We start from the raw sequence: 13,807 nt of genomic DNA on the forward strand, positions 1-13,807 counted from the left end.
GGTGGGTGGGGGCAGGCCTCCATCCCTCTCCAGCTTCCAAGTTTCTATCAGCTCCACTGATGTCCGCGCCCCACAGGTTGGGGAGAGATGGTACACGGACAACACGTGTTCTCGGCTCTGCGCCTGCTCCATCCACAACAACATCTCCTGCCTCCAAACCTCCTGCAAGCCTGGCCAGATGTGCTGGCCCCGCGAGGGGCTGATGCGGTGCCGGGGGGCAGGTAGGAGGCCCACCAAGCGTGGAGGAGGACCTTCAGCCACCAAAACTGCCCCTCCGTCCAGGAGGGCTCCTCGGGGTTCACTCATGGCTCCCATGGTAATCGTGAACTCAGGATGTTATAAGTCTCTCCCAGGCTGAGCGGCACCTGCTCCACCTCCTTGGGTCTTGACTCTTTTCTTTGTCCCCTCCCCTTCTGAGGCTCCCTCTCCTCCACATCCTTTCCTTGAAGGTAGGGAGAAGGCCTGTTCTTGCTAGAGGCTGGACCACTCCTCAGCCGCCTTTCTGTCCTCCAGGGATGGGAGTGTGCCAGATCCAGGACAGGTCCCAGTACATAAGCTTCGATGGCAGTTACCATGCCGTCCGGGGCGCCTGCACTTACGTCTTGGCGAAAACGTGCCACTCCACCATGGACCTGCCTTTCTTCAAGATCAGTGGCAAGAATGGGAAGCAGCAAGACCAAGCCCACACTTTCTACCTCCGCAAGGTCTACGTACACGTCTTTAATACTCTGGTCACCCTGAAGAAGGACCACGTGCTGGTGAGCGGGGCGGTGGTGGGGGGAGGACGTGGGCTCTGGGGACGGGACTCTGGTCCTTCCTGCTGCTCACGGGTCCTGCCTTCCTCTCTAGATCAATGGCACATGGGTCCCCCTGCCCGCGACCTCCCAGATCCGGGGGGTCAAAGTCATTTCCAGGGATGGCTACATGGTGCTCACCATCAGCATTGGGGTGGAAGTCAAGTTTGATGGCAGTGGTTTCCTTGAGATCGAAATCCCGAAAGCCTATTATGGAAAGGTGAGGAAAACATCTGGGTCACTTTGTAGGGGTGTCAGCCTGCAGGAAGCGGGGTGCCCGACTGAAGAGTCACTCCCCAGAATGGGAAAAAGCTGCAGGGAGGCGGGGTGCCTTTCTCTTCGGAGTAGAAAGGGGGTGGCAACTACAAATGCCCTCTGCCATCCCCGGTGCGGAAGATCCCTCTTTCCTCTCTGCCCACCCAGACCTGCGGCATGTGTGGGAACTTCAACGGTGAGGAAGAGGATGAACTACTGATGCCTAATGATGAGCTAGCCCCAGATGACATCACGTATGTGGACAGCTGGCAAGATAAGGAGATCGACCCAAGGTAATTGTCCCCAAAGACTCTCTCCCTTTGTTGGCATAGGAATGCGAGTTGGGATTCTAGACCGTATGGCCCACCCAGGATGGAAAGACTGGAGTGGTCCTCTATGTGTATCGCTTGACAGGGGGTGGCCTCTGGGTCTTCCTGTCTTGGCTTCAAACCGTGGGAGGTGACAGGGGCCACGTGGAAAGCTGGTCAGAGCCCAGGCCAGCTTCCAGGTGAAGACAGGGGTGGTCTAGAGGGCGGTTTGGGAGCGCCAAGTCGGTTTCATAGATGAGGCTGTGGCTGTCCCTGTGATGACCCCCCTTCCCTTCCCAGTTGCCGAGATGATGACAAGGCCGAAGAAGAATCGGAGGAGCCAGAAACGACCTGCCAGCCAGCTGACCTGGAGAGAGCCAAGGAGCAATGCCAGGCAGTCTTTCAGACTCCAGGCTGGGCAAGGTGTGCCAGCCGCGTGATCCTCAGTCCCTTCTTGGTCAGATGCACCGACAGCCTCTGTGAGTTTGGAGACCTGAGCAGCACCCTCTGCCAGTCTCTGCAAGCCTTCGCGACCGCCTGCCAAGCCCGGGGCATCAGGCCTCCCATCTGGAGAAACAGCAGCTTCTGCCGTGAGTGTCCCCTCCGGCCACCCCTAGACTGTTCCCAAACCTTCTTTTCATCTGTGTGTGTCTCTCTCTTTTTAAAAATGTGAGTTTGGTACTTCTTTAGAAAAAATTATTTTTATTTTTATTTATCTGGTTGCACCAGGTCTTAGTTTCAGCCTGCTGGATCTTTAGCTGCAGCACGTGGGATCTGGGCTTCCCTGGTGGCTCAGACAGTAAGGAATCCGCCTGCAGTGCAGGAGACCTGGGTTCGATTCCTGGGTTGGGAAGATCCCCTGGAGGAGGGCATGACAACACACTCCAGTATTCTTGCCTGGAGAATCCCCATGGACAGAGGAGCCTGGTGGGCTATAGCCCATGGGGTTGCAAAGAGTCGGACACGACTGAGCGACTAAGCACACACACACGTGGGATCTAGTTCCCTAATCAGGGATCAGGCCCCAGCTCCCCTGCATTGGTAGAGTGGAGTCTTAGCCACTGGACCACCAGGGAAGGCCCCCATCTGTGGAGCCCTGAAAGCTCCTCCATTCTTCTTTTTGGTGTTTCCTGACCTATTTCTGGAGAAGGCAATGGCACCCTACTCCAGTACTCTTGCCTGGAAAATCCCATGGTTGGAGGAGCCTGGTGGGCTGCCGTCTGTGGGGTCGCACAGAGTCGGACACGACTGAAGCGACTTAGCAGCAGCAGCAGCAGACCTATTTCTGGCCTCATTTCTCTAATGTGGACCATTTACAGTAAGCTCTTAGCCGGTGCCCCCATCACAGGATGGCACAGGCTGCTTCTTAGCACTGTCATTCCAAAGGATATGTGATCATGTTACACCCGAGAGCCATTGCGCCTGCAAGTCCGCGCTCCTCTCCGCAATGTTTGAGATCCTGTGAGCTGTCCACCCCCAACTCCCCCTGTTCCTTGTGACCGGCATCACCTGCGACAAACCATCCTGTTCCCCACATGGGCCTCGCTTTCCCACACCCCTTCCTGCCTTCATACACACCCTTCCTTGCACTCCGAAAGTTCTTTCTTCTCCTCTCCTGGCAGATTCCAAGGCATTCTTCTCTAACTCTTTCCTTTAAATTTTTTTTTTTTAATTCTTATTCACGTATTATATTCTTCTACCCTTTAAAAGTATACAATTTGGGGATTTCCCTAGTGGTTCAGGGGTTAAGATTCCGCTGCAGGGAATGTGAGTTCGATCTCTGGTCAGGGAACTAAGAGCCCACATGGATTTTCAGTATCTTCACAAGGTTATACAACCAGCACTGCTATTTAATTTCAGGACTTTTAAAATTTTAAAACAATAATGTGTTTTTCGTATGTGCTGCATTCCTATGGTTCAAAATTTTTTAAAGTATTAGAAGATTCCCAGTGAAAAGTCTCTTTTCATCCTGACTCTGGGGCCCAGGCCCAGCCTGCTCTTATCCACATCTGAGTATTTTTCCAAAAGTCTTTTCTATCTGCACTTACAAACAAATGCAAATTTATTTCCCATATTTTCTTACCAACAACAGACAGGACACAGTCGTTTGTACCTCATTATTTTTCACTTGGCTGCCCTTCCTGGTCAGATATGTAAAAAGTATCCCTTCCTCTCTTTTGCAGACACGTCATAATTCATTTGTCATGGTTTATTTAACTAGTTTCTATTGATGGACTTCCTAGTTGTTTCCAGTCTTTGGCTATTGTAAGCAGTACTTCGATGCATAACCTTACGCAGATGCAGGTTTCTATGTATGTGTCTCTTATCTGTAGGATAAATTCCTAGCAGTGGAATTGTTGGATCGAGGATTGTGTGGATTTATGCTTTTGAGAGATCTTGCCAAATGGCCTTCCATAGAGGTTGAGGCATTTACATTCCCACCAGCAACACACGAGACTGCCCATTTCCCCGCAGCCTCGCCAACACAGAGGATTATCATGCTTTTGGATTTTTGCCAATCTGATAAGTGAAAGATAAAAAGAGTCTTAATTTGTATTTTTCCTATTATGAGTGAGGTTGTGCATTCTTTCATACATTTAGGAGCCGTTTGGATTTCCCTTCCTGTGATTTCTTCCTACCTATTCACCATTTTTCCACTGGTTTGTTGCCCTTTATTGAAATATTTTATAGATGTCCTTTGTCTGCTACAGAGAGTAGCCAGCCCTTCATTAGTGCTATGAGTCAAAAAATTTTTTCCATGTCTTTTTTTTTCATCTTTGGCTTTTTATTTTTTTACCATGCAGAACCATATATATATATATATGTATATGTATTTACGAGGTCAGATATAACTGTCTTTGTATTATGGCTTCTGCATTTTGAGCCCCAGTTACAAACGCCTTCCCTACTCTGAAGTTAAAAAAATTTGCCTACATTTTGCCCTAGCATTTGTATGGTTTCTTTTTTCGTATATTTAAATATTTTGATCCGTGGGGATGTATCCTGGTGTGTAGGGTGAGAACTCAATCAACTTCATGTTTATTTTTTCCCAGCATTATTAAATGACCAGTCTCTTTTTCCACTGACTCAGATGTCACATTTTATATTAAATTCCCATGTGTATTTGAGTTCCTCTTTGGGCTTTTTCTCCTCTTCCACTGCTCCATTTAGCTTCATTTACTAGCAACACAATGTTGTGATCATTGAGAGTTTAAGTAGTGTTTAGATTTCTGGCAGGGACATTTAGTTTTTTTTGTTTGTTTGTTTTGGTTTAGAGTTTTCCCAGCTTTTTTGGTTTGTTTATATCCTCATCTCCACTTTAATGTCATCTTTCCCTATTTAAACAAAAAACACAAAATCCTGTTGGTATATTTTATTGCTATCATATTAAATGTACAAATTATCTTAGGGAGGGAATTCCTGGGCAGTCCAATGGTTAGGACTACAGGGTGCGCAGGTTCGATCCCCAGTTGGGGAACTAAGACCCCGAACGTGGCCCCACGCGACCTAATAATGGTAATAAAATTAATTTAGGGAGAACTGACATCTTCATGTTGTGGACTCTTGCTGTCTGTGAACGTTTCCATTTGTTTGCAACTACTTCTGCTCAAAGGGCTTTATTTAGCTCCCCCAGCAGAGTGAGTCCCTCCCTGCCCTGGGCTCCTGTCATGCCGGTACACAGGCCAGTCACATGCTTGCTGACCAGATGCACCAAGGTCACGCTGCACGTGCTGCCCGACTACAGGCTCGCACGCCAAGACGGGAGGACCATTCTTGCTCTATTCTGTCCTCAGGCCCACCATGGAGCCCACGCTCAGTCCATGTTTCTCCCCCACCCTTCCAGCTCTGGACTGCCCCCCCAACTACGTCTACACCAACTGCTTTCCCCACTGCCCCCCAACCTGCGACAACCCAGAAGGCCGGTGCAAAGGCTCCAGCGGTCCCTCCGTCTGCCAGGAGGGCTGCGTCTGTGAGCCCGGCTACGTGCTCAAGGAGCGGCGGTGTGTGCCCAGGAGTCAGTGTGGCTGCCGGGACGCCCGGGGCAGATTCCTCCCCGTGAGTGGGGAATGGGAAGTAGTGGGGGGCCACCCACACACCTTCAGGATGCCGCCTTCCCCTGGCCTGTGCCGCTGCAGCTGGCGCTGGGTGTGAAGGCTGGTGGCTGGGCTGGGTGGCCTCCTGCCAGGACTGGGGTGGAAGGTGTATGGTTTGGATGTGAGGACTGAGGCATGGTAGAGTGGCCTTGGTTTGAAGATCTTGGTGGTGCCCCTCATGAGTCACAGGGCTTCTGTGACCTCAATTTCCTCATCTGGAAGATGGGTTCAGCTGTACCTCCTGAGACACTTAGCACAGTGCCTCTAGGGAGCGGTATAGGGACATAGGGTGCGATGGCACTGGAACTGCCTCTGGCCTGTGCCAAGTGAGCTGTCAGACTGTGGGCTTAGACTGAAGTCGTCAAGGAAAGAGAGCTGGCCCTTCCCTCCTCACTCCTCCTTTTTCCGCGGCTGTAGGAGGGTAACGCGTGGTTCTCCAACAGCTGCTCCCAGAGGTGTACCTGCGGGGCGGGAGCCATTCAGTGCCGGCCCTTTGCCTGCCCTGAAGGCTCCCGGTGTGAGATCAACGAAGACGACAAAGAAATCTGCAAACCCTACAGTAAGGGGGCCCTTGGGAGGTGCAATCGGGGGGCGCCCAAGCTGGGGGCTCTGGGGAGAGGAAGCTGCTGACGTAGACAGAGGTGGGCTCTCACCTCTTACCAGCTCCCTGATCGCCTGCAGATTCTCTCTGGGATCTACCTTCAGGGCAAAAAGAGTGAACCAGGCAAGGGAGATCCTCTCAAGCTGGGAGAGGTAGAGGGTGGAAATATCAAGTTCAGGGAATAGGAGGCACTGGGGGCAGGTGGGTGAGGGGCCCTGGGGGGCCGTTCCACTGGGCAGGGCCATTCCTCCTCAGTGCTGGCTCTTCTTGGCAGAGTCGGAGCGATGCACGGTTTATGGGGACCCCACTTACCGCACGTTTGATGGCCTCGGCTACCGTTTCCAGGGCCGCATGACCTACTACCTGGTCAAGACCGTGGATGTGCTCCCCACTGGCGTGGAGCCCTTCATTGTGGAGGGACGCAACAAGATGTATGCGTCTCACAACCCCGTTTTCCTGCATGAAATCATCGTGATGGTCTATGGCTACACGGTCCAGCTCCAGCACGAACTGGAGCTTGTCGTAAGAGCCGGGCCAGGCAGGGTGGGTCGAGGGAGGCAGGTCGGTCCAGGAGAGGCCACCAGGAGCAGGTGGAGCCAGGGCTTCCCGTTCCCTGGGAGGTTCCTGGCAGAGGCTGCCTAGCTGTAGAAATCAGAATCAGTGCTGCACTTACCTCCTTGGGAGCCCAAGGTGGGCAGGAGGATTTCAGGTACGGTGCGGGGGAGGTGGGGCAGTGGGGAGAAGGGAAGATCCGACAGTCAGTCTGAAGAAGCACCAGAGATGCCCACCTGCCAGTTGTTGTTGTTTTTTTTTGCAAAGAAAGGGATTGCAACAGGAGCAGACCTCAGAGATGCTTTTGGCATTCGGGATAGTAAAGCTTCTTGGAATATCCTGTTGCAGAGAATGATGGAACCACAAGGTCCCGAGATGTGCAGAGAAGCGGAGGCCAATGCAGCAGAGAGTCACCTTTTTAAATATAATTTTATTTATTCATTTAGTTTTGGCCGCACTGGGTCCTCGTTGCTGCACACGGGCTTTCTCTAGTGGCAATGAGCGGGGCTACTCTTCGTTGCAGTGCTCAGGCGTCTCATTGCAGTGGCTTCTCTTGTTGCAGAGCACAGGCTCCAGGTGCTCGGGCTTCAGGAGCTGCCACTCATGAACGCGGTAGTTGCGGCTCCCGGGCTCTAGAGCTCAGGCTCAGTAGTTGTGGCGCACAGGCTCAGTTGCTGCGCAGTATGTGAGATCTTCCCAGACCAGGAATTGAACCCACATGGCGCTTGTGGTAAAGAACCTGCCTGCCAGTGCAGGTAGACATAAGAGACATGGGTTTGATCCCTGGGTCGGGAAGATCCCCTGGAGAAGGGCATGGCAACCCACTCCAGTATTCTTGGCCTGGAGAATCCCATGGACCGAGGAGCCTGGTGGGCTGCAGTCCATAGGGTCGCACAGAGTCGGACACGACTGAAGCGACTTAGCATGCACGCATTCCTGCATTGGCAGGTGGATTCTTTACCACTGAGCCACCAGGGAAGCCTGAGAGTCACCTTGATTCAGGCTTCCCTGTGGCTCCCATCTGCCTCCTCCAGGTCAATGGTCAGAAGGTGACTGCCCCCTATGAGCCTGTCGACCAGCTGCGGGTCTCCCTACGAAGCGATCGCCTGTTTGTGATCACGGACTTTGAGCTGGTGGTCAGCTTCAACGGAAAGAACAATGCAGGTACCTGAGTGTGGGAACCAGTGGGCCAAAGGGAGCCTTCCTGGGAAGGGGGAGGGAAACTGCCTCTTAGACAGGCTGGGCTCCGTGAGAGGGCCCCTGCCTGCGAGCAAGGCCTCAAGCTCCGGGAGATGGGAGACGACCCAGGAGGGGTGGGGAGGGACTAGGTGTGGTGTGGGGGGTCTCACTCCTGGGCCCCCTCCTCCCGCAGTGATCTCCCTGCCCCTCACTTACCGGAAGCTCGTGCTCGGCCTGTGCGGCAACTGCGACCAGAACAAGAGGAATGACTTTATGCTGCCCAACGGGGCCGTCACCCAGAATCTCCTTGCTTTTGGCAACAGCTGGGAGGTAAAGATGACCGAGGGAAGCTTGCCCCGCGTCTCAAGGTGAGAGGGCTGGGGCTCAAAGCAGGGAGGCCCTGACCCGGGATGGGGGGTGGCCGGCCAGGGTGGGCGTGAGCACCAACCTAAAATCTGTTCACACAAGCTCACCCGCACTTGCTCAGCAGAGGAGGAGCCCTGAGACCGAGGGCTCAGACGGGCCTGATTCTTCTCATCCCATCACATCTTTCCTCTCCCGCCAACTCCGGGGCACCCGCCCTGTGGATCTTAGCCTGTGCCCGGGCCCTCCCCTCCCTGGTTCCTTCAATCGCAGCCCTGTGGGCCTCACCTGGATCTTCACTGTCTCTGCCCAGGGCTGTACAGGAGGAGGAAGTGAAAGAGGAAGCGGCGCTAGGCTTTCTTGATGTGTCGGGATGCCACCCGGAGGAGCTGCAGCTCATCAACCGCACCCAGGCGTGTGGGGTGCTGGCGGACCCCGAGGGCCCCTTTGCTGTCTGTCACCAGACTGTGGCCCCCGAGCCCTTCCTGGAGTGAGTCGGGGACCCGAGACCCTTTATCCAGCTCCTGTGGCCTGTTCTCTGACTGGCTCTCTGTTGGGCACAATTCTGTCCATAGTACCTTGTCACACACACGCACACACATCCCCACGGCGCACCGGCCCACTCTCTGATGGGGCTTCCAGGGCCTCTTCTGTAGGGCTGGGTCTCCTGGCCTCCCTCCCCGTGTCTGACAGTCCCCAACCTGTCCCTGCTGTCCCCCAGGCACTGTGTGTCTGACCTGTGTGCCACCCGCGACCCCAAGGAGCAGGAGGGGCTGCGTTGCCAGGTCCTCAGCGGGTACGCCAGCATCTGCCAGGAGGCGGGCGCCACCCCAGCCAGCTGGCGGGACCACACCCACTGCGGTGAGGCCCTGACCTGCCCCAGCAGCTGGCCCCTGACCCCCTCAGCTCTTTCCACTCCCTGTTCTGCTCTGAGCCCCCACAACTGCCCCCCCCCTGGCTTTCCCTCTTGGTTCCCCCAGCCCTAGACTCTCCCCCTTGTCAATGTCCTCCTGACCAAACCCCTTCCCTGCCCTAACCCCCATCACCCCTGCCCACTCCTTTCTGCCAAGGCCCACCTTTGATCCTCCTCATGAGTTAGTGCCACAGACAAAAAGACTCACGAAGCCGGTCCTCCCTGCCTCTAGCAAGCTCTGTGCTCTGTTGGGTGACCTTCTTCTCCATACCTGGAGGGGCCTACCCCTGCTCAGCCACTTTCTGACTATGACTGTGTCCTCTCAGCCTTGTCATGTCCAGCCAATACTGTCTACCAGAGCTGTATGACACCCTGCCCGGCCTCCTGTGCCACGCTGGCAGCCCCCCGGGGCTGCAAGGGCCCATGTGTGGAGGGCTGTGCCAGCCTCCCGGGCTATGTCTACAGCGGAGCCCAGAGCCTCCCCCTGGCCCACTGCGGCTGCACCGAGAACGGCATCTACTACCAGGTCAGGGCTAGAAGTGGGAGACCCCAGGGGAGCGCAGGGGTGAAAGGACAGCCCAACCCTGGAGGTCAAGCAGGCGCCCCTGCTTCCCGGGCCTTTTCCCTCTCCAGCAGGGGGACAGCTTCGTGAATGACGACTGCTCCCAGCACTGCACCTGCGCGCGCACGGGGTTCCTGCTATGTGAGCCCCTTGGCTGCAGCCCTGGGGAGGTCTGCACACTGGGGAACCTCACTCGTGGCTGCTTCCGAGGTGAGCCGGGATGGGCCCTCAGCTTCCAGCTGCCCTCATCCCCTGTAGGGGCAGGGGAAGGGGGAAGTCCCTGGACTTGGAACAAACCAGCCCTTTCAGTCCTGGGAAGAGCCCATCTCATCAAGATCAGGACGCTCCTGCCATTTCATTTCTCTCTCTCTCTCTCGGGAGGGACAAGGCAGAGGCCCTGTCTTCTGAGCCTCTGCTCTCTGCTCTGCATTCGTGTCTCAAGATCTCCTTTAGTCCTTAATCAGCACTTGGGGTGGTGAGCATAGCATTCCCACATTATAGGGTAAAGAAAATGGAGTTCAGAAGAGGGTAAGCAGTTTCCCCAGATTTCGGGGGTATAGAACCAGGACTGGAAGCCTGGTCAGCGGACCCCAGCAAATGTCTCTGGGAGAAATTCTTCCCTGGTGTCCCAGCCCCCAGGCCCCTCTTCCTGGCTCTGAGTGTCCTCCCAGAACCCCCTCCCACTTGCTTCCATCCTTGCAGACAGCCCGTGCCTACAGAACCCCTGTCAGAATGATGGGCGGTGCCGGGAGCAGGGAACGCACTTCACCTGTGAGTGTGAACCTGGTTACGGGGGAGACCGTTGCATGGAGCCGCAGGATGTACCTCCCCCTGAAAAGCCAGGCAAGAACTTCACCCCAGACCTGTATCCTCACAAGCTCCTCTCACCTTCCGCCCCAACAATGGCCGCAGAATAAGTCCATGTATATAATATTAACCTGCTGCTGCTGCTGCTAAGTCGCTTCAGTCGTGTCCGACTCTGTGCGACCCTGTAGACAGAAGCCCACCAGGCTCCCCCGTCCCTGGGATTCTCCAGGCAAGAACACTGGAGTGGGTTGCCATTTCCTCCTCAATGCATGAAAGTGAAAAGTGAAAGTGAAGTCGCTCAGTCGTGTCCAACTCCTAGCGACCCCATGGACTGAAGCCTACCAGGCTCCTCCGTCCATGGGATTTTCCAGGCAAAAGTACTGGAGTGGGGTGCCATTGCCTTCTCCAATATTAACCTACAGTATCTATTATAGATGTATGCGTGTGTATGTGTGTCTTAGTTGCTCAGTTGTGTCCAACTCTTTGTGACCCCATGGATTATAGCTCACCAGGCTCCTCTGTCCATGGGATTCTTCAGGCAAGAATACTGGGGTGGGTTGCCATTCCCTTCTCCAGGGGATCTTCCCAACTCAGGGATCGAACCTGGGTGTCCCTCATTACAGGCAGATTCTTTACCCTCTGAGCCACCAAGGAAGCCCATAGATGTATAGTAGATAGTATATTATCAATGTCTTATATTACTATATGAGATGTAATAATATAATATTTGGATATGATCCCTAAAGATTAGCAAGATCAGTATCTTCAAAGAATCTCAGAGTCCCTATGCCCTACACACTCTGGAATCTTCTCTCTGACCCTGAGCTCCCCACTTCTGTGATCTGTATGCCTCACCCTGTTGTTGTTCCCCTCTCTTGTGCCCTCTTAGCCTCCCTGGTACTGTTTATTAGTTTTCTCCATCCCAAATTATAATTCCCATGTGCCTCTGCACCAGCAATTCTCCAACTGTGATTGTGCCTAAGATCAGGGTGGGGCAAGGTTGTCTCTGGGACTCAGCCCCAGAGACATGGATTTGGTAGGTCTCCGTGGGGCCTCAAGATGCCTGCATTTCACAAGCTCCCAGGTGACTGATGGAAGTGATATCAGGGCTACTCTTGGAGAAGCACTGACCCAGCTGATACCCTGGACTCTGGGGGACCAGCTGGGTGAACATCCTCCTGAAGGGTTTGTGGGAGTTGTGTGTCCGCCGGGAGCAGGAGGGCGGCACCAAGGTCTTGAGAGCCCTGGGAGTGGTGGCTTCCTGGAGGGAGAGCCAGGACCCAGAGACGTGCAGGGTGGCAGCTGAGGACCGGAAGGGAGTATACCCCTCACCTCTTATTCCACACCTCTATTTCTGTTCCCTGCACCCCAGAAGCATCCAACTTTGCCTCCATCCTGTTGCCATTGCTGGTGCCCATGGTGGTCATAGTGCCAGCGGCGGTGACCAGAGGATGCATTTCCAGGAGGAAAGGGAGGAGGTGAGTTTCTGGAAAGGGGCAGAGGAGGGCCGGCTAGGGGGAGCAAACACGGGGAGTGGGTGCTGACCGTCATCACCGGTGTGTTTCGCCCTCTAGGGAGAAAATGCGGAGCCAGACCAGAGGCAAGCCGCCACATGCGGGTGAGCCCCAGCCCCACGGCCCACAGCTTTGGCGCCCGGCCTGAGGCTGCCTCTTATCCATGTTTTCTTTTTCCTCAGATTTTAGTCCAGAGCAAGCCCTCAGAGTCGCTCAGTTCTGAGTTGTCCACAGAAAAAAGAGAGATAAAATTATTTATTTTTGAGATGTGAATTTCCACATGATTCTGGTGGAGGAAGGGTCTGTGAGGTGGACCGTGGTGGGGAGAGACAGAAGGGAAACGCAGGCCCGGGGACCTAAGGCTGGATGCTCCAGAAAGTGTCCACAGGGAGAGTAACCGAGGTCTGAGGAGGTAAGGGGCTGCCTGTCCCTTAGACAAAGTCCCGTGAAGGGCTTCAGGGATACAGGAGAAAAGAGGGCACCCCAGGAATCCTAGTTCTTGTAGGTCTTGGCCTCTGAGCTTCCCACTTGGGTAAGTGAGAGGTGATCCTGAGGTTTTATGTTTCTAATGATGAGATTAAAGCTCTGGGCAGAGGCTCAGGATGGGAAATGTGGCTTTTTCCAAAGGGTGAACTGGCCTGTGACCCAAAGGGCCTTGGGGTTGCTATGGTAACTGAGGGTGGGGGCTGAGGCCTGGCTTGGGAGGAGCTTGGAGCTCCATCCTGCTAGGAGTGACCAGCTCACCTCAGCCAAGGGCCAAAGTGCAGACATGCCCGCCCTTAGCTCAATGCCTTGTGCCTCCCACCAGGCAGGTCCTGGGGGAGGGGGCTGGGACGTCCTGCGCGGGCTCTAAGAAAAAAAGGAAGGCTGCCCACTGGGCTCAGATGTGAGATACCAAGGAGAGGGGATGCCAAAGCAGGCAGGACCCTGGGTTCTAGAGAGGAATCCTTACTCTGTCCTCCAAATGAGCCCAGTGGCCACCTTTATGTGGCTGACCCAAGGAAGCAAGACCCAAGTTGGTTGGGGAAAGGGCTCCAAGAAAGAAGGGGTGCCCCCGGCCAGGTCACCCTGCCTCTCAGCTGGAGGAAGCAGTTCGCACTCTGGAGCTGGGCTGGCTGCGTTTAACCTGAGCGTCACAGGACTCCCAGCTGCATGCCTGGCACCACCCCTTGTCCCCCCTGCACTGACCTCCCTTTTCCTGCTCTTTGACCCTTTGCCTTTCTATTCATCTGTGTCCGGCTCCCCTGACCTCTGACCCACCTAAGGTCTCCTTATCTAGCCTGGATGTCTGGTTGGCAGGGGTAGGAGGTGGCCTGGACCAGCATCCTCCCTAAGTCCTCGGCAGGACAGAGTCCCGCCCATCCTGTTAGAGGTACAGACATGAGCCATGTCATCAAGGAAGGTGACAGAGGATTCCAGAGCATTAGAGATTCCCAAAGGCAGTAGTAGGGGCAGGAAACTGGGGACGGGACCACTCCTGGAGGCTTCCTGGGCTGGGAGGGGCAGAAGCTGGGGTTTGGGGTCCTGTATCAACCCCGGCGAAGCTTCCCTGGTGGCTCAGATGGTAAAGAATGTGCCCGCAATGCAGGAGACCCAGGTCCAATCCCTGAGTTGGGAAGACGCCTTGGAGAAGGGCATGGCAACCCACTCTAGTATTCTTCCCTGAAAATTCCATGGACAGAGGCATCTGGTGGGCTACAGTCCATGGGGTCGCAGAGTTGGACATGACTGAACAACTCGCACACACCAACCCCAGCACAACAGGGGGCAACTGAGATGCAAAAATGGCAAGGCTGCACCAGCTTGACAAAGCGGCGGTCCCGGCCTGCCCCTGCAGGTGTCCCCCGGGGCGGGCCGGCCGGGGA

General features: G+C 54.8%; 1 protein-coding gene across 1 annotated transcript in view; it reads left to right on the plus strand.

Moving 5' to 3' along the window:
* The window catches only part of ZAN (zonadhesin), a 35,902-nt gene extending 23,719 nt beyond the window's left edge, over window positions 1–12,183 (plus strand). Inside the window, exons 30-47 of the mRNA XM_010837929.1 lie at window positions 77–221; window positions 514–758; window positions 850–1,014; window positions 1,218–1,342; window positions 1,658–1,947; window positions 5,202–5,413; window positions 5,869–6,010; window positions 6,327–6,574; window positions 7,639–7,768; window positions 7,977–8,151; window positions 8,460–8,636; window positions 8,868–9,007; window positions 9,386–9,585; window positions 9,693–9,831; window positions 10,324–10,464; window positions 11,801–11,906; window positions 11,994–12,046; window positions 12,125–12,183. Coding sequence (XP_010836231.1) covers window positions 77–221; window positions 514–758; window positions 850–1,014; window positions 1,218–1,342; window positions 1,658–1,947; window positions 5,202–5,413; window positions 5,869–6,010; window positions 6,327–6,574; window positions 7,639–7,768; window positions 7,977–8,151; window positions 8,460–8,636; window positions 8,868–9,007; window positions 9,386–9,585; window positions 9,693–9,831; window positions 10,324–10,464; window positions 11,801–11,906; window positions 11,994–12,046; window positions 12,125–12,165 — 2,874 coding nt within the window. The 3' untranslated portion in view covers window positions 12,166–12,183. The remainder of the gene's footprint in view (window positions 1–76; window positions 222–513; window positions 759–849; window positions 1,015–1,217; window positions 1,343–1,657; window positions 1,948–5,201; window positions 5,414–5,868; window positions 6,011–6,326; window positions 6,575–7,638; window positions 7,769–7,976; window positions 8,152–8,459; window positions 8,637–8,867; window positions 9,008–9,385; window positions 9,586–9,692; window positions 9,832–10,323; window positions 10,465–11,800; window positions 11,907–11,993; window positions 12,047–12,124) is intronic.
* Window positions 12,184–13,807: the final 1,624 nt, after the last annotated feature.

Source organism: Bison bison, unplaced genomic scaffold (assembly GCF_000754665.1).
Source record: "Bison bison bison isolate TAMUID 2011002044 unplaced genomic scaffold, Bison_UMD1.0 scf7180017864085, whole genome shotgun sequence".
Lineage (NCBI taxonomy): Eukaryota > Metazoa > Chordata > Mammalia > Artiodactyla > Bovidae > Bison > Bison bison.